Source organism: Triturus cristatus, chromosome 2_2 (genome assembly GCF_964204655.1).
Source record: "Triturus cristatus chromosome 2_2, aTriCri1.1, whole genome shotgun sequence".
Taxonomy (NCBI): Eukaryota; Metazoa; Chordata; class Amphibia; order Caudata; family Salamandridae; genus Triturus; species Triturus cristatus.
This window is the reverse complement of record NC_140582.1, coordinates 1,166,448,930-1,166,471,751: the sequence shown is the minus strand read 5'-3', so window position 1 is coordinate 1,166,471,751 and position 22,822 is coordinate 1,166,448,930. Positions and strand designations below refer to the sequence as shown.

Here is a 22,822-nt window from a genome sequence, read left to right as displayed (position 1 = left end):
TTCGGACTGCAGCGCCCGGCTTATCTTCCCCATCGCTTCCGCGAATACGGCTCTTCACGTGAATTGAGGGACACTGTTAGAGAGTCTGCATGGCGCCATAAGTTGCAATGAAACCGAAGTGCTGCTCTGGGGGCTCCCCAAGGAGTGTTACACGCTGGTCGTCACGGAATCCCCCTACTGCCAGGTCGCAAGCCGCACCTGGACTAACCCAGCCTCCTCCGCAGCCTGTAGCAGAAAGCCAAGCAGGCCCTCCGATCTGGACCTAGCTCGCTGGACCTCCAGCACGACCCACGCCTCCCACTGTCTGTGCTGCAAGGCCAACTTCTGGAATCGTGGATTCAGCAGAGAAGGTATAGTGATCCAACGTTGACAGGGTGCGTTATGGGGTCCTAACGGGTCTCCACACCGTTCAACTCCAGGGCCTAACTCCACACGTAGGCCAGAGCCGCGCAGCCCTGCCTCAGCAGTTTGTGATGTTCAAGAGATTCTGGATGGGGCTCAAAACCTACACTCGATGGCCCATGAGGTATCAAATGGGTGTCGCAGTGCTCCCAGCTGCCAGGTCGGGGCCTCGCGTGTGAAGGCGAGGTCCACTGTCTTCTCCCCAGCCACAGGGAGCATGCAACATGTCCAAAATAAGATCCGCCGTGGTCTGCTATGCTGCAGGTCTGGATGATGAATCCTCCGCACCTGGTCCCTGTGTACTTCACCCAGGGGGGCACCGGGATCAGAGCTCGCTGGGGAGGCGGCCGTGAGCCTGGTGGGTCATGCCAATATGCCCCCACTGCAGGAGACCTGGGACGGCCACACCCCCACCCGCCAGAGCCAGGACCTGAGCGAGCCCCGCGGCACCTGCAGTGAACAGAAGGGGGCCGTTGGAGCTCCCCCGCGACCCGGACCACGGCAGGGGGCAGAGCAGCCGCCCCACAACAGGCCCCGTCGGGGGTGAGAGACCAGCACAACCATCGCACCCGCGTCCCTGCAGGCCGCAGCTCAGACCCTGACTGCACCGCCCCAGGTATTAGATAGCAGGCCTGGGTCTTCCGGCCCAGGCCGCGCAACACCTGACACAGATCTGGCGTCTCCTCGATCCTGCACTGGCGGGGGTATTTCGACACCACACCAGGTGAACCAGGTAGGGCAATCGTCCTAGGGCTGCAGATGGTCTGCAATAAATAGATTTTGGAAGGATTATGACGGATTAAAGAAGTGGGCGCATGTAGCTTGTTTAGGCTGCGTCCGCCATGTTGGCTGACCAATGCACGCCCCTCGTTGGTATGTTTTTAGATTTATTTTGCATGCACATCACATTTACAATGACATTTTTACTTTTATTTACGAGTCAGTTAATTATTTTGCATATATTTGCACATAAAAAAAAATTAAATGCAAATTTCCGCAGGCTGGACTATTGATTTTGGTAATGGTTGTTGTTTTTGCTATAATGGTGCCTGTCATTGACATGAACTGTTACGCTGGCATTGCCTAGAAGATGGCACTTACGGCTGGAAGTTTTACATATTATTGGTCTACTGAGATGACAGTTGGTGTGGCCATTCTGTTTACTCGCACATTCTTAGCAATTTGTATCGCACTTACTCTTGCAACAAAAGATGAAGCCTTAGGCCTTAGCCCTTCTATTGATTATTCAGACTCAGTTAAAGCTCCGAGCTACACAATGCAGGATGGCGGCATCTGAACTTGGCATATGGCTTGCGGTGCTTGGTGAAGCCCATGGAGGAATGATTGTTACATGATGAACTGTCTGCACTTTGCAGGCGTGAAACAAGCCACCCCCCCCATTCTCATTCCGAATGGATAATGTGGTGTGCACAGCCATCTGCTAGCGTATGTTTCCTGTAAAAACACAAAACAACAAAAAAAGAAAACTATTTGCTTCTTGCAAGCAGTGTTTGAGCTTTTGAATCTATGAAACAGAGTGGGTTTCATAGAATGACTGATGGGAAGGAGTTCGTACTACACATGCATTCATTCCTGGAGCAGCCAAGAGGGTAGAACTCGCCAAGTAAATGTTAAACCGTATGTTTTATAAATCAAGTGTATAGCAAAAGTATTGAAACCATTCTAAAATTTAAAATGTCTAAAATTACATTTACCCTACTCGCCTTGTCCAAAAGTTTCATTTTCCCATTTCAAAAGTAAAAGATGGGGGGGAAAAACATGTTTCTATAGACATGCAGCCTAGCATCGATGAAAATGAAACTAACACTTTCAGGCTGCCCATGGACAGTTCCAAGATGCAACACCTGTCTGTTAGTCCTTTGCTATATATTTTGATGGTATGTTATTAATGGGCACTTGTCTCCGGATTCTTAGCCACCATTCCTGTTCTCTGATGATTAGGACGAGGGTGTTTAATGACGATACTCCTGAGATGGAGAATTGATGTTACAGCGAAGTAACTTTTTTTCCCCCGTCCATGGATCTTCATTAATATTCATAAACACAAAGCAGGCTAATCCCTTCCTACAGCCACTGGGTACATCATAACGAAAACGTAGACTGTCCACTCCCGTCCATGGCCTCCTACAATGTTTAGGGCACCCACAGGAAGTAATCAAAACCTTTTCAGGTATCCTGGAAGGGTCTGAAAAGCTTTGATGGGAGAGATTCAGTGGCCCCTTCGATTTACTACCTTAAACTAGTTTTAAATCGGACAACTCTGAGTCTATATACTCTTCTCCAAATAACTCCGAAGGGCCATGGTCTCTTCTCCATGTCCTAGGAGTGATGCGAGTGTTTTTCTCCCTGTATTTTCATAACATTAGAGTAAACCATTTCTCCTCAAATTATGCACATAGTGGGAAATATTTTTGAAAATCATTTAGGATTAGCAGCTAATTAGCATACTGAACATATCTCTGATCAAGATTGAGAAAGGAGTTTATCAAAACGAAATAAACCTATTTATGTTTCTCCCTTTAAATCTGGTACTGAGTTGGAGACCTATTAGAAACCATTCTTCCATCACAGAAAAAAACATCAGGTCATGCCCATGCTTCCAAGCCTTATAGATTGGGGTCACAGGAATGATTAGGGATGCAGTTTCTTGTACGCCAGTCACCCTAGGGTGGAAAATGTAATGCAAGGGTTCAATTCAGAATCTGATTTATATCCAGGGTAATGCACCAGTCGATTCCAGCATTCTGTTAACACCCAGAAAGAGACCTAATGCTCCCGATTCCATGGGGCCTCCACTGATAAAGGAGATCCGAAAGATGGAGGCAGGGGAGATGGAGAGGTCAGCAATAATGACTGGGTATATTGTTAACACGAATGCCCTACTCGGCAGATCTCCCACTGCTTTTGTCCAGAAGTTTATCTCCTGCCGGAACAATGTAAATGAAGGGGAAAAGTGGTAATACTTGAAAGCAAGACTCAAAACCTAGCTTCACTTCCTACATGCAGTAGAGGCAGGCAGATATGCACTGAATCCAAGTAAAGGTAGTATGTCGGCTCAGATCTCTGGTTTTAAGCCCAAAATTCAGGCATAATTTGTCAGCATCCCTTTCACAAGGGACGTCTTTGGAGTGGCGATGGATGTTCCCTGCAACAAATGAAAGTCTAAAAACGTTGCAAAATTGGTCGGAGCCCTACAAGATGAAGGCTTGTTTAAAAGACACACCACTCACCTGCAGGCCAATCGGGAGGGCTGGGTTAAGTAACTTTTTCCTTTTGGATTCTAGAATTGCTCATTTTCAATGTTTTACACTGTACTGAGGTCGTACTCCAGTCCAGTCTTTTAGCCTAAAACATGGTGACACCTGAATTGCAACACTTTTTGCTTTTTCAATGTATTCTAATGGCACAGAATGTAAAATTTCTGTGACTTGGAATCCACTGTATAGATTTCTAATAAAAAACAGAAAAAATTCATGCGTACGGTATATAAACAATACTGGTTGATTCATTAATAGGAATAGAAGAGCCCATAAACTTGTTGTTGTAATTGACGCTAATACACTGTTAGTTTGGCAGGTCTTGCACAATTAATCAGAAGGCAAGGAATGTTTGCTATGCAAAAAAGCAGAATGGTTGACATTGTGAGGTCTTCGTATAAGTTTGAACAAGTAAACTGGAAAGAGTATGACTGCATGCACCCTCCCTCTGAGTTTTTTGTGAAGGAAGGAAACCACTCTACTGAGAAACCTCAGTTGTAAGTGGCTCAGCCTCTATAATTTTTAGAGAATTGTCCCTGGCCAGCTCTGGCCCTTGATGGAAAGAACTTAACAGATCTTTTCTGATTGCTCCAGAAACGTTTTTTACCGAAGTTCTGGAGGTTGTGGGGGACTTATAAGAAAGAACTGAACATACACATCTTCCACAGACCACCCTTCCCTTCAGTGTGGCTGAGACACCTTTTATATGGATCTGTGGGGTTTGTCTAAGGCAGGAAGAGTCACTCTGATCTGCAGTCTTCTGAGGAAGCTAGTTCTACCAGCTTTAGGCTGCTGTGGAATGTCTGTGCCATCTGAAGATGGTGGCACTGGCCTTTCTTTGGAAACATGCTGCCTTTTGTGCTGTCCTTGCTTGAAGGCCTGCAAAGGCTTTGATGTTCGTACTACAGAGCCTCCCATAATCTGTTCTCGAAGTGCAGAGCTGTGCACTGCAGCCTTGTACTCCACGGCCAGTTTTGGAAGGGTGGAAAAAAAATAGCACTTCTGGGTAAAATGTGAAACTCTTCTGTGGTCAGAGCTCAGTGAAAGGGGGCGGGGGAGGTACCTTGTGGCAAACAAACCATGTTCATAATGCTCTGGGCGGAAGTATATGCGCCCCCTAAAAAGTTAGAGATATCAGTCTGGTCACAAATTTGCAAGTCGGACCTCTAGGATTATACTTTGTTACACATGTCAGAGTAATTCTATTCCAGTCGTAATCGACGCATTCCAACTTCTGCCAAAATCACTATAGGAAAACACCATATGGCATTTGGCTTGGCATGGAGACAGATGGTGTTTATTGGGACCATTATTGGTCACTTTGAAGCCTTGTAAATTGTAGTTTTTCCATTTGCTTTATGGTTTGTGTAGAGTAAACAAAGTTTTCAGGAATAATCTTTGCCTCTGTGCCCTGACTTGGAATCTAAGAAAAGGCTAGATTCTTAAACTATTTCTGCATTTGCTGATTGCATGCAGCTGTTTTGATCTAGCTTATTTCGTATTAACATTGGCTTGTTCTTTTTGGATTTCCATTTTCTGTGTTATGTAGTGGGTGGATTTAACTTCCCATGTTTATTTTTTTTCCCCGTATATTTTCACAGCCATTTTAGTTTTTTTTTTTTTTTTAATGTATGCTCTACTTTATTTTATTTTAAATAAACCTTTTAATTATTCATATACATTATATGTACTCGGTACACTACCCATATGCTTTTCAACGGTATTTGAAATTAATGTATCTGGAAATATACATAATATCTTGACACTATAAAAGGTCAACACATCAGTTATTACAGCAGTCCCTATTGCTACAATCTGCTATGATTCTGTTCTCTTTGAATTAGAGAAAATTGGAAGTGCTGTGATAAAGTGAAGATGGGTAGCAGGTATGCTCAATCTTCTAACTGCTCATGCATTGGACTCTTGGGAACAGAAAATAAGTGGGAGGAGCCTTTAGCATAGTGCTGTTTTGGTAGAATACGTGGTGACATACAATAAAAAACCATATTTTAAGTTGAATGCTGAAGGGGGGGGGGGGGGGGGGGGGGTCACAATCTGAGTACCATACGTTCAGAGTCGGAAACCTGAAGTAGGAAAGAAAAGTGCTGCCACCACCAAGGTCCTGATCTGCTGCTTGTTTCACATATTTGAGGAATTTCGGTGGGGGGGGGCTGCAGTTGAGAGCACAACTTATAAGTTACCACCATTTCCGTATTGTTGGTGGAGAAAAGATTCTTACCCTTTTGAATACTGCAAGTAAAGCGGAGACACTTTTTTTTTCTATAGTATATATCTGCCAATGGCCTGGAGTATTGGAACTTTTTTTTCTTCCATATGTTAGCATTTGTGAGTTTGCTCGCACGCGCTGCTCTCGCTATGGAGAGGACCTTTTGGAATAGATTCTGCCAAAGCTGAATGCACGCGCGTCCAGATGGACAAAGATGGCTGCTCTCGGCATCTGCAAATCTAAAAATGCACGCGTAGGGACAAAAAAATGCACGCTCGTGTGGACAGCCCAACGCCATCTTTGTTTACTTTCATTAGTGTTGGGATGTGCATGCGCGCTCATTTCTTTGTCCCTACATGTGTATGGCCGCGTGCTTTCGCTTTCCCAGACAGGCTGAAGGGCCCGGCGGCAGTGCTGAGGAATCCGCCGTGGCGCGCGCAGCCACCGCTCGACCCCAGGAGCTGGCACGAGGCTTCCCGCGAGCATTAAAGTCACTTGCCCAGTAAAAAGGTAAAATATTACTAAACGTGTTTTTTCCGTTTTAAGTGTACCACATACCACGGCCAACACGTTTTTTCGCGAGATACATACACTGCAATATTCAAGACTGTAAAAGGACAGTTCCGTACCAGAGCTTCACGTAAATGCTGAACCAATTCCATTCTCAGACTAATTACTGATGTCATTAGATTCGCACCAGTCCTTCGCACCAGCACAATCCAGGCAACTTACCACAGAAATGCAGTGGGAACAGGCCTTCACACCCATGTTTGCCCCATCGGTGCACTATGATACTGAAAACACACGGCCTCAGATGCTTGTGATGTGAGCCTTCTAGTATGGAATGCTGGGGCGCGCTCATGCGTGATTCCAGGGGGTGTTTCCTGCAGCGCCTCAACTCTTCCAAAGCTGGCATACTCAGTTTGGATCTAGACCGCTGCCCTGCAGACTCTTTGCATCTCCTGGTTTGTTCATTCCTCAATAGGACCTCTAACTGGGGTGCAGTCCTGCTTCCCGTTTTCATGGTCAGCGGTTTGCTCCTCCCCGTCCACACAATGGCCATACACCTTCCTCCTCTTCCCCTGGAGAAATACAGGATTTTTCAGAGTTTTGCTGCTCATAAAACGTTCCTTTATGCTGGTTCAGCAGACCTCCAGAAATCCTGTTGAATGCATGGGAACCGAATGCTGGCGTGAAGCCAGAGACAACCAAGCTAGGGTGCTAGGTTCAAACACCACACCCCACACAAAGAGGCACACATTGTTGAAGGCAAAAGCCTTTCTTCCTCGTTTTTCACAACTCTTTAACAGATTTCAAAGAAGGCAGAACCAACCCCTTAAGTGGCACCTCTGTAATCTACACAGTCTTTGGCAACATGTGCATAAAAGGAAAGTCCTAAAATGGCCACAACATGTGAATTGGCCCGCACACAGATCAGGCAGCCTGGGTGGGAGGTCACCCATTTCTAGAAAGATCTGGGAGTATACCTGTTGAGGCAATCATAATAGTTTTGGTCAGTCATCTGTGTTCAAGTAAGAGCCTCTGCCAAATGTATATTGCAGCCAGGATCCAGACTATGTTTCTAAGGCACAGTGTTTGGGTTTGATCCTACTAGAATGTATTTATTCACGTGATTTGTAGAGCGCATGGCTACCTAAACAAGCATTGAAAATGCAATAGGTCTCGCCTTTGATCAAGTAAAGCCATTTGCTTTGCTAATGGTATTGTATAGCAAAGCAAATGGCTTTAACTTGATAAAAGGCGTGACCTATTGCATTTACAATGCTTGTTTTTTTGGCAGGACTTGCATTCCTGATTATGCCCAGCGTATCAAACCGCTTTATGCGTTGATGCAACCTTCTTCTTTTTCATCTTCCTGTTGGCTTCTGGAACATACCGCAGTACTTTGTTCTTTGTAGTCTGATCTGCTTGCGACTCAGTTCTTGTCAACGAGAGAATTCGACAAATTTGGTCATATGGATTGTACCATGAGTGTTCAGATTTACTTTTGTGACTTTCAGTGAAGGAGACGCTGTTCCCATTGCTTATAAATTGCATTTGTATACTCCTGCTGAGTTCCATTTTTCTTCTACAGAAAAAATATTGACAGCAGTGCAGATGCAGATTCTAAGAACGTTCTCTGGCTCAGGGAAAACGTGTTTTCATGGTTTTGCCAGTGCCTGCTTTAGAAGCAGTCACGAAGGCTAGTGTGCCAAATTCTAAAGACCAGCATCCCTGTTGGATAGAATGGGCCAGTTTGTTAACGTCAGCTGATGTCAATTTTATCTTTGATCCTTCTTTGCAAACACAGGATTTTTTAACAATATGAACATGTTCATCCTCCTTTATCAGCACTCCCTCTTGATCAGTACAAATGCATTATTTACACTGATGGGTCTGCACAGCCTGCCATTGGTTAATAGCATGCTTATTCTGCAGCCTGCGCAATTGTGGCAGGCTCGATTGTAGATGGCTATTTCAGATCTTCATTTGTGCACTCACAATCCCTTGAGTATTGTACAGCACAATTTACCTGAATTACGTGCTTTGGTTTTGGCCCTTGAGTTTGCTGATCCCGAAGTCCGCACACTTTGTGTGCGACTTATTTTACTGTTTACAAACCTAAAATGACAAATTATTCTTCTGGACACAATGATTGTCATGATTCTGTAAGTAGGACAATAAAGCTTACACCACTTTGGGTCAGAGTAAGGTTTGACACTCCCACATGTTCATACCTTAGGACATCAGTGTGTGGGAGCACACGCTGTTGGCAATTCATTGGCTGATGAGGCCATGCAAATCGTATCTGCGTTCAGAAGTGTCTGATGTAGGCAAACCAGCACACCACCCAGGCGTCTGTGTTGCTGCTGCTGATCCTTGTGCCAGGCCTTTTTTAGGAAAGACTAGACTGCCCTCCTTTTCAGGGGTGGAGGTTTACTCTGTACCTGTGTGAACGGCCGTATTCCCAAGCTATTGCGACCCAAAGATGTATACACATCTGCAATAATAATCTGCAACTGTCGATCCACGTCCTCCACTTGCAAACTGCTTCACCTTTAATGTTGTCCAGAACCCTATCGGAGATAATGGGGAACATGCCCACTAACTTCATCCCCAAATCCAGGCACGGACCAGCCCTGTGTTCATCCTTCACCTTTTTCACAACGCTTGGTAGAACGGTCATGGAGGGGGTGCCAAAGCACAGTATATACACTGAAGCAAACACTGTCCCCAGGTGGTGCAGTCAGCTAAAGCAGGAATCTGACCACTCTATAAACTCCTTGTAAGTATCCTGTGTTTTTCAAGGGGAGTTTAATGTGGAAAAACGGCCTTGAGCTGCTCAAACTTTTGTGCAAGCCAAAATGGCAAGCCCTCGCAATTTTGGGGACACTTGCCCATCACGGAGTTAATCATTACACGACTAATGACAAGACCACCGCCGTGTCCTGGCGGCAGAGGAGCAGCTCCAGCCGTAGCAGTCTGAAGTGCATGTGGCAAACCGTATGAGACGTCTGAATATGTATCAACTGTGTATATAACAGATATAGCTCTACAACAGTAAGATTTAGATCTTTCGGATGCGGTGTAAAATCAGCCAAAACCGGCCAAGTGGCCCAATCAGTAGATAAGGGGCCCATACGAATAAGATACAGGGTGAGTAAGGGCGCCATTAAACCAAAAGGTATGCTCCCAGGATGTCAACGGAACTTCAGTCAATGTATAAGGAAGATAAGCTGCTGGAACAGCAGCCCTCGTGTATTCATTAAAAAAATCCTCATTCACATCTACCGCGGGATCCGCCTCAACCACAAACAATGGTATCCCCAGCACTGAGGACTCCGTGTTTGAGTTAAGAAAACCGTAACCGCAGCATGGTTATGTGCCGCACTAGCGACCGGTTGCGCCACATCAAATATGGAATAAAAAGGAAAAGATGGCACAAAACAAACCTTTTAAATGTCAAGCTTGAAAAACCTTTAAATATAGGAGGCTGAGAACCCCACCACGGACATCTCCTGGAACCTGTGAGAGGGTTTCATGGACAAGCACATGCGCTACTCGGGGGGGGGGGGGGGTCTCACGAGTAAGTACCAGACCAAACGTTGGCAGCGCCATGTTGCAGGGATTCTGCACAAACACAAATATGCGTAGGATTATGGGACCTTAGTGCATAGGGACGGAGTCATCCTACTACCTTAGTACCCATGATCCCAGGACCGACTAGCTATAGTCTCACTTGCTCTCCTACTCGCTCACAGAGAAACAAATGATTAGACACCCCAGAACACAACACTCCGGTCTTTCTCAGGAATCGTGGTTGTAAGACACACCCTTTCCCTCGCACACTTGTACTTGTCAACAATAAGATCTGACAGACCCTAATAAGATTAACATTTATCTTAACTTCCATGTTCTAGTATGCAGTATACGTGCCAATACAAGCGGAAAAATGCAGAATACAAATGGGGTCAGCATAGCAGTTAGTCCGTAAATCATGAAAGGGGATATCATGAAAAGACGATATTATAGATTAGAAGATCTCTGGACTTTGTCTGCAGACCCCATACCTTAGACTATAGATGGCTGGTAGATCTCCATCATAGGTGCTGTCTCGCTCTTCTCCCTGGAAAAGTTCCTCTCCTAGTGTGTGCTCCCATTTCTCAAACAGCTGCATTGGTATATTTTGACTAGGTGCTAGGGCCTGAACAGAATAACAAGGGGCATTGTTTATCGACTTTGCTCATAATATTCAGACTAATCCCAGGAACCTGCAGAGTTTTCACAGCAGTCAGTTCTCATGTGTAAAGCAAAAACAAAGCAGTTGCAAAACTAAAGCCATGAGTAACGTGCGCAAAGCGGTGTACTGTTTGCAGTGTGCTCTTGCTAACTTGGAGAAGGTGGCAATGGGCCATTTGACAATACCTCATTGACATGTGGGGCAAGGATTTTGAAATTGAAGAGTTGCAATGTGATAGTCCTTGTTACGCCTTTTCATGGAGGTTTTGCTAACTGTAATTTTTTTTTTTGTACATACAATCTTATATTTCTATGCCTGATGGTTGCCGGCATTCTATGCAATACGGGAGGCATCCAATTTTATGGTCACACGCTAAAGATGAGGGCAATAGGCCTAATTGGTTCATTAAGAGTTTGTCAGCTACCACAGGTCTGATCCATTTGTTATGAGCATGTATGACCAAGGTATTTATCGTGAAATGCTTTTATTATTCAAGCCTGTAGGTCATTGTGATGAGTTGTTGCATTGTTGAAAGCTGTTGACTGGGATTTTGTTACATGGAGTCTCACAGCTTAATTTAGTAAGCTAGAGTTTTGCTGTTGGTTACTCCCTCGGATAAACCCTTGGAATAAAAGATTTGCAGTGTGGTAGTGCTTGTTAGACCATCTTAAAATGGGTTGTTTTGCCAACTCTAATTTATAGGTGTGTGTAATTTTGCTGGCTGTTAGCATGATCGTTGCCTTGGAAGAGTTTATGCTAGTTTTGATTTAGAGCCTACATAAACCGGGGCATCCCAGTATCCCTAAGAACCAGGTGCAATACATATATCCAAAATAAGGGTTTGTTCTGACTTCTTTTAGACCAAATTAGCTTATTTCCTGATCTGTAATTAGTAATGTGTGTGTGTGTATATATATATATATATATATATATATATATATATATAATTTTATTTTGGCAGGATTTTTTTTTTTTTTTTTAATGTAGCGTGAACTAGACCCAAGGGTATCCCAAGTGCTTTACATGAGCACCAGTTGCTTTACAGACTGTCATATAAAAATTTAATTGTTGGGCACAGGGAGATTAAATGATATGGCCAGAATCCCGGGATGTTCAGCATCCCTGCCAAGACTCTTACCCTTTTCCCCAGCTCAGAGGTCTCCTGATCTAGCAGTTGGGCCACATCCTCTCCTCATTCATTAGATAAATTTGTTCGCAATGTACCATGGAAATGTAAAATGGAAAACCTTTTTATGTAGTATTAACAAAGACTCTTTATAAAGTAAACATATGACTAGGGCTCTCTAGTGATTGGGTGGAGGTGTAGTTTTTGAAAGTGAGTGTGTGCTTTAAGAAGTGAAACTACAGTGAAGCACACAAAGTATCAATATATTGGGTCTCCTTCACGCTAAACTTTCTAATGTTTAGGGCAGTTTTAGTATTCTCAGATAGTTATAGATTGGCGGGCCTACGTCCCTCTGGACCCATGGAAGTTTGAGAGTTCTTCCTGTAAGGCTGTTCCCTGGGACCATTCTGTGGAGTCTGACTGGCCATTCAACTAGTGTGCAAAGGTGGGCAGCTTGGTAGTAACAGATATGGTCTGGGCAAGCTTAACTTCTTGGTTACCTCTAAGCAATCCGGTTCCTTTTATTTTTCCTTATAAACTCACTTCAAGTAAATTAAGTTCTGGGCCAAACCCAGCTGGTCTTCCTGCTAGGGGAAGAAAAGACCTCTCCACTCCCAGGCCCTTGTCTCTGTCTGCCCTGATGGCAGTTTTCAATCCTCCTTCACACCTAATTCAGGCAGAGTACCAGCCGGGCAGTTGCTGGAGAGCTAATGCAAATTAGTCTTCTGCAGCTTCAGGCTGGGTAAAAGTAACTTTGTAAAAGTTTCATTTCCTATATATTTATTTAAAAAAATCTGTCTTCACCATCAAATGGGATTTTTAAAATATATATTTATATTCCAATTTGACTTTTCCAATGTACCGGCTATAGTCGGACAAGTCACTGAACGAACGTGACATTTGTAATGTCACATATATTTCACTCCTAAATATTTTGCACCCTACTTGTGGACATCAAGGTACACTTAGGGGTGAATTATTGTTTAAAAACAGAGACTGATCTATGCAGTAGGGTTCAAACTGCTGCTGTCAGGGTACTCGTGGTAGATTTCAAAACATGTTTTCAGTGCTGCTGTACACTGTTCCACTAGCTGACCTAGTGGATTACAGCAAAAATCTCTGCAGTAGATCATCTGGAAAAGCTCGAAGTTTTTTCCACTGGTGGAAAAACCTATCTCCAAGGGAGTTCAACTTAGGGCTGTCTCGAAGTCCAACCATTTAATTCTATACAAAGAGCTTCTTTCCAACAACTTTACAAAGTGCAGTTTCTTTGAATCACATCAGCGAGAGTAGTTAGTGAATTGCAAGCTCTATCGACAGTTTTTCATGCTAATAGTCTATGCTCTGCAGAGAGGACTCTTCTTTCACTGGATGTAAGGAGGGTCTTCTGGATCTACGTAGATAAAACCAGTGACGTTCAAAAACGTAATTATTTGTGAACTATGGTCCCGTTAGACAAGGTCTGGTCTACTAAACAGTCTATTGCCAGGTGAATAAAAGGATATATACAGCAAGATATAGTTTTTAGAAATAGCAATACTTTGCGGGCCTAGAAAAACATGCACTTAGTGCAATATCTCAATTGAGCAATGTTATCCTGTGGGAGGAAAACAAGAATGCAATTTTACATGTCAGTACTTTACTCACACACCCAGTCTTTGGGGTTTTAGGTCAGGGCAAGATTCAGTTAGCACCAAGACTGTACTACCACCAGCAGCATTGGGGCAGCCAAGTGCAGATGTCAAATTGAGTCTGGTACCCATTGTTAAACAATGAAGCCGGGGGGCCCTCGAAGTCGTGCTCATTAGAGGGAAGTAAAGCGGAGTTGGAGGTCAACCTCTGGGGTTTAAGACTAGTACGTGGGGGGGGGGGGGGGGGGGGTGTATACATAGTGCCAAAACCGTGTCGGCCCCATGTACAAATCAATGGAGGATGACTGTTTTGAACAAAGGCTGCAGGCTTGGACTAGGAAGCTGGATGAGGGAAACCGGTGGCTGAGCAGTTTAGTTTGGATGTTGAGGGTCACCTCGGCACAGTTGCTCAGGCTTCCCAAGGTTGGGTGGCTGCAAGTGCAGGGGTGTCTATTGCGGTTGAAAAATCCTTACTGGAGCTGGTCACAGTTGGGGGTCATTAGTGTTGCGGCTGCACAAGTCATTGTGGAGTCCAGGAGGGGGTCTGCTCACAGTGGGCTCTGGATCACTGGGGCCAGTGGGCCACTTGGACTCTGGTCGGAGGCGTCTGGTGCAGAGGTGGATCCGGAAGCGGGGTTTTGCTGTTCCGCAGGTCTGTTTCCTGTCTTGAAGTTTCTTGGTGAACGTGCTGCTGTTCACTGGAGTTCTGGTCTTTGTTGAAGGCAGCAGTTGTAGTTTTTGGCTGGATCTTTGAGGCTGCAGACAGGCCAGTAGGTTTGGGGGGCTATAGTCTTCCTCTGCTGCACGGCTCTTCTTAGATCCTCACTACCTATGAAGGAAGAGGACAAAGTTACGGTTCAGCGGTGCCCCTAACTACTCAATATAGAGGCATTACAGGGGATGGAAGTTAGTAGCCAATGGGCTACTTGTCTTTAGGGTGACTACATCCTTTTGTATGTCCACTCCGTTTGGGGAGGGGTATATTCCTAATCCTATTGACTAAAATCCTCAAACAATACGGAAGATTTTCAAAAGGGGGGAGGAGGAGGGGGGAGTCACTTCAGCTCAGCACACCATAGAGGTTGTCCTGGATTACATGGGACACCTGTCTGGCTTAATGTTCCTGCTGACCTTGCTGCCAAAAGTGGTGCTTGGTCAGGGGGTTGGACATCTCCTTTAGCTGGAGAGGCCCTGGCTAGCATAGCAAAGGTCAAGAAGTCATTGAGGCTCATCACCCTTCACTGCTGTTCCTGCTCTGTTGTCTGCGTGAAGCTTCTCCATCCAGAGCAGCTTTGTTTACTGACCCATGAGAGCTCAAAGCTCCTACCTCAGGAGGTCAAACGCGTATAGAAGGGGCATGTTGCTGCAGATTAGTCAAGCACACACTAGTGGGTAGGTAGGTTTTCAGAGGGCAACTGAGGTGCCCTCGGAATGCATTTATTAATGAATACAGCACTTACATCAGTGTACTCTGACATTATAACTGCATAGTGAAGCTATACTAAGAATGTACATGGGGTGGGTCTCTTGGGGTGGCATCTTGCTGCAGCCCCTAGAGACCCTCTCTGGTCACAAAGCCTTGGTCCCATTGGTACCTTTTACCAGGGACTTGAACGTGGGTCAAAGGTGTGCCACTTGTGGGGAAAAAAGGTACCGTTTTGGGAAAGAACACAGGCACTGGGAACCTGGTTAGCAGGACCCAGTTGTATGATAGTTGTATGATAGAGGCACGCATGGCTAAACCAGTTGTGCCTCTACCGCACTATTTTGCTGTAAAGGCATGAATGGTTAGTGGGTATGCGTGGTTAACTTCACTACTACTCTGCCCCCCCCCGCCTTAAATTATGAACCCTCCCCCACCGCTGTGAGGTCTGAAAACTCCCCCTGCCCTGATGCCTAAAGCCCTGCCCCTTAACATAGACTACCCCAGCCCTACAACTGCCCCATTCCTAAAAAACATATGTCTGATCATTTATCAGCAGTCACCCAGTTATCTCCAAAACATCTATATAGCTATGTGTGCTTTCTATACATAGGTAGCCTGATGTAAATTGTGAACTAAACAGCACACCAGCCTAACTTCATCAAGAAACACTGTGGAATTGATATGCTGAAGTTTCTTCTTCCCAGATCAATCTGTTTTCTGTAGTTCTGTTCATATTCCAGCTTTGCCAGTTGAGTGGCTATACGGTTCACATACTTTTTAGCATAGAGTAGATGGTATTCCCCACCAGCTAACTAACATGGAGGCAATAATTGAATGTTTTCTAGCATACCTGAAAGGGTGGATCCATTCGGAACCCCACTGGGTGCCTGAAAGCATCTAAAATAGGTTCAGACTTTTGCTGTTTCTGGGGTCCGATTGCCCCATTTGTTATTAGGTTCTCAATGCAGCTTTCTGTGTTGCACCCATTTTTACCACATCACTCTTCCATTGTGAAACACTGAGCCCCTCTTTTACTTTCAGCTCTGTTTTTAAGTCTCGCTGAGTCAGCGCGCATGCGCTGCTCGGAGAGACTTTAGTAAGTGCTTTAAAAAAAATGCTACCGCCGGCTACAGCTTGCAGTGCATGTGCGCAGGCGCGCGCTTCAGCAGAGGCGCCATATGGCGTGATTACTGCTGTGCGTGCACCACTCGCGCACATGCACTGCAAGCTGTGGCCGGCAGTAGCATTTTTTGTTTTTAATCGCGGCACTGATGCTTTACTTTTAACATTAAAAGTAAAGCGCCAGTGCTGCAATTATAGCGAAAGTTAAGAAATAGAAACAAACATCTATTTCTTTACTTTTGCTATAATCGCAGCACCCGCGCTTCATTCACTTTTTAATGTTTAAAGTAAAGCACCGGTGCCGCGATTAGAAAGAAAACAAGCATTGGCATAGCCAATAGGTCTGGCCTTTGGGACCTAATAAGTGTTTAGCCATGCAACAGTCATAACTAAATACTTGTAAGGTCCCAAAAGCGAGACCTATTGGCTATGCCAATGCTTGTTTTCCTCTTGGGGCATGGGTCTATTTCCAGCAAGTAGGTTTTGGGTGTAGCCAACATGACCTTTTCATTTGCATCCCTCATGAAATAGAAAACAAGAGCGAAGCTGGACTTCTCTGTAATATCACTCAGGACCCCAAGTGAGAGGCACGCATAACAGCAGTATAACATTGTTTCCCTTAAATAGTGAGTATTATCAACTGCCAAGACTCGAACAGTGGTTTCACAATCTGGTCTGAGTTCTGTCTGGTATGGAGGGCTTCAGAACTTGTTCTATCCAGAATTACTATCATTTGATAGTAGTTTAGCAAATATTTTCCCCTCTGTATCTAATCCTGTCGTACTTAGCAGTAAGTTACTGGCTGTCTTTCTTTAGTACTGACTGCAGTGGGATGCCCGGCCACAATGGCAGTATTTCTGTTTCTAATGATTTGAATAATGGAAACAACTTGTTAGCCCAAAGTAAAGGACCCTCTTTTAGCTGGTTAGTGTAATTTAGAGGATCTGCAGTATCCCTCCTTGAGGTGTTGGACCAAATTTGAACCTTTCTACAGATTCTGGAACAATTTATTTTTATGGTCTGTTTATATAATCGCAATAATTGGAATAGTAATAACATTTGTTCTAGTCTCGGAATATCCAGCTTGCTTATGAACCAGAATTATTTAGAATAATTTAAAGTGGAAAGAAACTAGATTTCTTTCATTTTTTGTTGTTGTACTAAACCTGTACCCATTTTAAAACCTACAAGATTTTATTTTATTCTCTTTTGTGTAGTCATTTTCATAAATTTTAGGTCCATATATAAAACTACGTTGGGCCCATGAAGGCTGTATCTTGACTTTTTTCTAGGGTTTTGGGTTACCTTTGCACATCCATTTTGGTGGGAAGGGGTGAGGTTTGTGTCGGGAGTGGCTTGGTATTTGTCTCACAGTAACGAGTGACCAGATCTATTGTTAAATATAGATGCGCAAAAGGTAATCAGATCAGTTGATGCAGGAAGAGGAAGTTTTCTGTTCTAGTGTTCGTTTTTGAAAGAAAGTTAACTTTTGTTTACTAATTGTTGGCACATGGATTATGTTGCTTGATACAACGTTCTAAAGATGCATCTATTAAAAAATCCAAAGAAATATAGATTTTTTGTAGAATTACTTAACCTAGCTAATTTTTTCCTTTCCTCTTTACAGAGCAAAAGCAATCTGAATCCTGATGCCAAGGAGTTTATTCCAGGAGTGAAGTACTGAAATTTACAGAACTTAAAAAAAATAAATAAAAAAGACTGTGTCCCTAAGTATTTGGGACAACGCTGCACAAAAGCCAGGCGGGAATGAAAAGATAACTCGACACTGTGACTCGAGTACCTGGGAGGGAGGGGGGCGGGACTGAAGGACAAGGGATCGTATTGTATAAGCTTGGATTTTTTTTCTTTACAACATATATTGTTTTGGCAGTATGCTTATCGGACTTGGGATATTCTATTTTTTTGCAAGGGGGTTTGCAATCTGTACATCAAACAATAATCGGGTGCTTGCACCACAATGCTATTGAAGAAACCGTAAAATCATGGGTTTTCACCCTTCCTTGCCTAATCCCTTCTCACCGTCCTCACCTCTGAGATATCGGAAAGCTAATGGACCCAGGTGACAACAGGCCTTACATCTCTTTGCGTTGTTTTAAAATGCACCGGTCAGGCCAGAAATCTTCATGGCTTGGTGCCTGTTACCTTTAGTAGTTCCTCTCAGCCGTGCATTAATCTTGCAGTGAGTCATCCCATTCAATGTGTAACACTACAGTGCCTCTTAAGATCGAGGCCCTGATGCTGCCCCTCATATTTTAAACTGCTTTTGTAAGTAGATAGGTTGGTGCAGGCTAAGCAGTTGTTTAGCGACCATTGAAAGTATTACTCCCGGGCCAGGAGGCAAGAGAAATCAAACCAGCCACATTCTGATTCTGCTCAGGTTAATGTAGTGCTTATTGAGATCTCAACAACAGTTGTTTTCAAAACTGCCCTCCTGAATCTCCCAATTTTCAGTGTTTATGAACTACAGTGCAAAACAGAGCTCATTTTTATGTGAACATTAAAATGTTTGCATGCTGCCAGGGTTAAAGGATGGTGACTTTTTATTCTTAAGGGTTAATAGATGGTGAAATGCATTCTTTGCATTTTTAAAATTGTTTTTGTTTTAATTGCGTTCCCTCCATTTACATATAATTAGACGTCGGCTTTGGTTTGCTTCTGAAATCTCTTGCAGGTAATGTTTTAATTTATGGAACATTATCGGAGCTTGCATCTCTTCCAGTGTTGGTCTTTTCTTGCCTGGTGAAGTAATTTGCGTATTACTTCATATAAGCAATTAGGCTTACAGCACATATGGAGGCCCCTACCACAGGCTTTGAGAGTTCCATAATTTTATTAGTATTCACTGCCACCAAGGTGGATCGATTGTGCTTGTTGGGACAGCACAGGTGTGTTATTGGGTAAACGGAACATATTCCTTTTAGTTAGACAAGGACTTAAATCCACATGGCTCCTCTCACTTTTGAATATTGTTTTGATTAAAATCCCACTGTTCATGGAAAAATGTTTATTTGCGCTCAGTAAAGGAGCATGGCTTGCAGTGCACACCTCAGGTGAATCAGTCTACGGATGTCTGCTTTTGAGTGACAATTGCCTTCAGGGGTTGCTTATTTTTTTGCGGTTTGAAAGACCAACGTTTTGGATGGCAATCCGTTTGTTGCACCTTTAGCTCTTTGACCCTCTGCAAACTTGCTACCAGCCCTTGATTGGTGTTTGTTTCCAGGGCTCATCTGCTATCCAAGATGAAACTGCTGCCTAACTTGTCTCAAATTTGGATGATCTTGAAACCACATTTCAAATCCATTACGAGCTCCCAAGGAGGTTACTCGGGGTGAAGTGCAAAATTAAGCCATGCTCCTTTTTTCTCAAGCCGCTATTGTTATATTTTTGTTCACTTTGCCGTGTCATTAAGTTAAGAAGGTATTGAAGACTAAAAGGCATCTGTAAACTACACTGACATTCTCAATACTGCAACTTTCCTCAGAACATGGTGTGCTCCCCCCCACGGCCCCCCATGTATGTGCATACAGTGAATGTGTGTATACATATATTTATATCTGGCAGTAGTTGTCATTTCTTTGGACTTGCCTAATCTGAGGGTGCATCATTGCAGAATACCATAGTAGTTTTCTGACATCATTGTTGTCCTTTTTCCCTCCAAGTAACTTTCTGATGGATGGCTAGTGTTTTATGGTTGGCTATGTATTTTACAAATGTGGCTGTGGGGGAGACATATGGAGTTTTTCCTGTTATTTACATCATGTCTAGTATGGAATGCTTTTGTTTAAATCTGTGGATCACAACCTGTAGACCATGAGCAAAGCATCGATGGAGAAAATAGGAGTGAACAAACAGGACGTCAACACTGCCGGATTTGATTGTCTTAATTTGAAAACAAATGGGGAATTCTAGCCATCTTTGGATCTGTTTAGTTGAACAACATTAAAACCTGACGGGAAGATATCGCATTTTTATTATCTGGAGGATTCTGTTAATTGGACTTGAGTCTCAATTGGGAGAAACGTACGATTCATTGCATATGAGTGGTGGTTTCTGCATGGGTGGGTGTCTGAGCATCTTGGGCTGAACCCACGCAGTTGTGTTAAGTTTCAAGTAAATAAATCATGCAGTTTCATTTGTAAGTACTGAGACCAATGATCATCTCTGGACTCATTTTTTGTGCCTGCTTTTTTACATACTTCACTTTCGCATAGACACACGTTTTATTTGCTGCCTACATCATCTAACGCGTCTCTTCTCTCCCTCCCCCCCCCCCCCGATTCAAAACTTTTGGAGCAGAGTACATAGTTTGGGCTCTCAACCATGTCTTATTTTAATCTTTTAACCTGTTAGATTTCATGATGCTAATTGAACACCTTGTAGTCAAGTGATGTTTGAAATGTTCTCTGCAAACCTCTATCAAATCTTTGATTTACTCTTAATAAAAGGTAAGCATCTATGTAGGAAGCTGGCTCTTTATGTAATGATGCCAATGTAAGGGCACACCATGCAAAAAGTCCAGATGACCCTTATGGTTTACAGGTCTTACTTTAATAGCCCCAAGTGCTCAATTTGTGGTAGTGTGTCCGAGTAGCTTAGGCTTATCGGAGAGGAGTGTTAAGCATGTCTGAGGCATATGAACTGCAGAATATTTACTTGTGCGTAGATCGCCATCTGGTGTTGGGCTCGAATGATTGCAGTTTGTTGTCTTGGAAGAAGTCTTTGTAGTCACGAGATAGGTGACTCCTCACTTAGACGACGAGCGAGTACAAATGCCTCTGTCCCTGCCCCACCCGAATAAAAAAGAAGGCTCTGGTCAAAACTTTGCCTGAAGGCCTTAGTCGAGACCGAAAGAACTTTAGAAGCCCCGCCTCCAGGCCCGTTTCAGAGGACAAAGGAAAAGCCTTCTGGCAGCTCTGGACCGAGCAAGCTGCATATCAGTACCCCAAAAACAGTCTGTACTGAAATCGAGAATACATCCTACTCTTGTTACGTCCAAAAAACCCTCTGCGTCGCGCTCCTTGGCACCGAAAGACCACAAGGCCTCAGATCCGAACAAACCCTGGAAAACCTTCTGATCCGAAAAAGATTTCGACTCTACATCAAAGCCAAAGGAGCACGAAACCGCTCCTACGACTCCAGAGCACAAATCCAAACCACGTTCGGAACCGAAAAAATAGGCCCTGAAAGGAGACAACAACCAGGAAGAACTGTTTCAACCAGATCTTATCGATCCGAAACAAGACATTGCATGTGGACCCTAAAACAGGCCATATTGTTGTCTCCCAACAAAGAAGAGGAAATTAGATACCTCACACTCCTGTGGTGCCTGTGAGGAAAAGAGACTTCGCACCTTCACCCCTAAGATCCTGTTCTTCCTACTAAGCCTTTGTCTCCTACAAAGCCTCTCATACACTCTCCTAGACTCTCTCCATGCTCACCCTACCACCACAGGATGAAGATGACACAGGGGACGGGGGTGGACTCAATTACCCTTTAGATGACCCTGATGATGACATTGCTATACCACAGGATACATGAGCAGATTACAATGATACTTCAGATCCTCCAGACCTTCCTGATCCAGATGCATACCAAACAAGGCCATCTCCCCCAGATAACAACATAGGGTTTACTCAGCTTATTAATCGGGCTGTGCAATTTCATGGTGCACAACTACATTCAGACCCCATGGAAGAAGACTTCCTGTTAGATACTTTTGCCCAGTCACAAAAGACAATACATACACTGCCTATGCTCAAAGGTGTCATTAAACATGCACCAGACTTCTTTAAAGAGCCTGTCAGGACCAGGATTCTCGCTCCTCTCAAGTTAAAAATATAAACCTGCCCCCAACGATCCCACCTACTTTAAAGGACAACTCTCTTTAGATTCTCTGGTAGTGTCCAATGCAAGAAAACGTGCTAACTCACAAACCTCTGGTGATGCTCCACTGCCAGACAGTCTAAACTGCTAGACGCATCGGGCAAACAAGTGGCCTCCCAAGCAGCTAATCACTGGAGGATAGCTAATGCACAAGCACTACTTGCCAGATATGACCGGGCTCACTACAATGAGCTTGAGGACCTAATTCAACATTTGCATGACCAATACAAGGCCAAAGCCAATGATCTGGTCCAGGAGGGCAAGTTAATTACAAATGCGTCCATCAAATGTGCCCTCGATGCAGCAGACACCGCATATAGATCTGTTAACACCTGTCTTACTACGTAGACATGCATTGTTGCACATTTCTGGTTTCAAACAAGAAGTGCAAACAACTATCTTAAATCAGCCGTTCGATCAAGAACATCTGTTTGGCTCAGCTGTAGACACAGCTTTAGAAAATATGAAAAAACATCAGTACAGACACTACTTCCTCCTCCTACAAAGCCCCACACAAACCTCCACCAACAAGGGATATTTTAGAGGTGGGTACAGGGGAAATAGTAACAAAGGGAGAGGCCGAGGTAACCACAATCGAACCTCCCCCACTACCAAACAATGACTTCCCTCTGCTCCCTCCAGACCATTCCACTCCGATTGGAGGAAGACTCACAGTTCCTACTTGTCTGGAACTCCATCACTACAGACAGGTGGGTAAGACAAATTATCCAGTATGGTTACTGCCTGGAAATTACAGAACCCACCTCCCCCCCCCCCCCCTCCCCCCAACCCAACATGCCACCCAAACAACATCCAATGTCCACGGAACATCGAACGCTTCTCAAACTGCAGTTCTCTCACTGCTTCAAAAACATGCAATAGAACCTGTTCCCCCTCCCATCAAGGGACAGGGGTTTACTCCTTTTACTTTCTCATCCCAGAAAGGACGGGACCTCAGACCTCTC

At 44.1% G+C, this 22,822-nt stretch overlaps 1 protein-coding gene across 3 annotated transcripts in view; it reads left to right on the top strand.

Annotated features, from left to right (window-relative positions):
* Positions 1 to 20,127, top strand: part of PAIP2B (poly(A) binding protein interacting protein 2B) — a 58,582-nt gene extending 38,455 nt beyond the window's left edge. For all 3 annotated transcript variants that reach the window (XM_085642712.1, XM_085642714.1, XM_085642713.1), the window contains exon 4: positions 17,581 to 20,127. In XM_085642712.1, coding sequence (XP_085498838.1) covers positions 17,581 to 17,637 — 57 coding nt within the window. In that variant the 3' untranslated portion in view covers positions 17,638 to 20,127. The remainder of the gene's footprint in view (positions 1 to 17,580) is intronic.
* Positions 20,128 to 22,822: the final 2,695 nt, after the last annotated feature.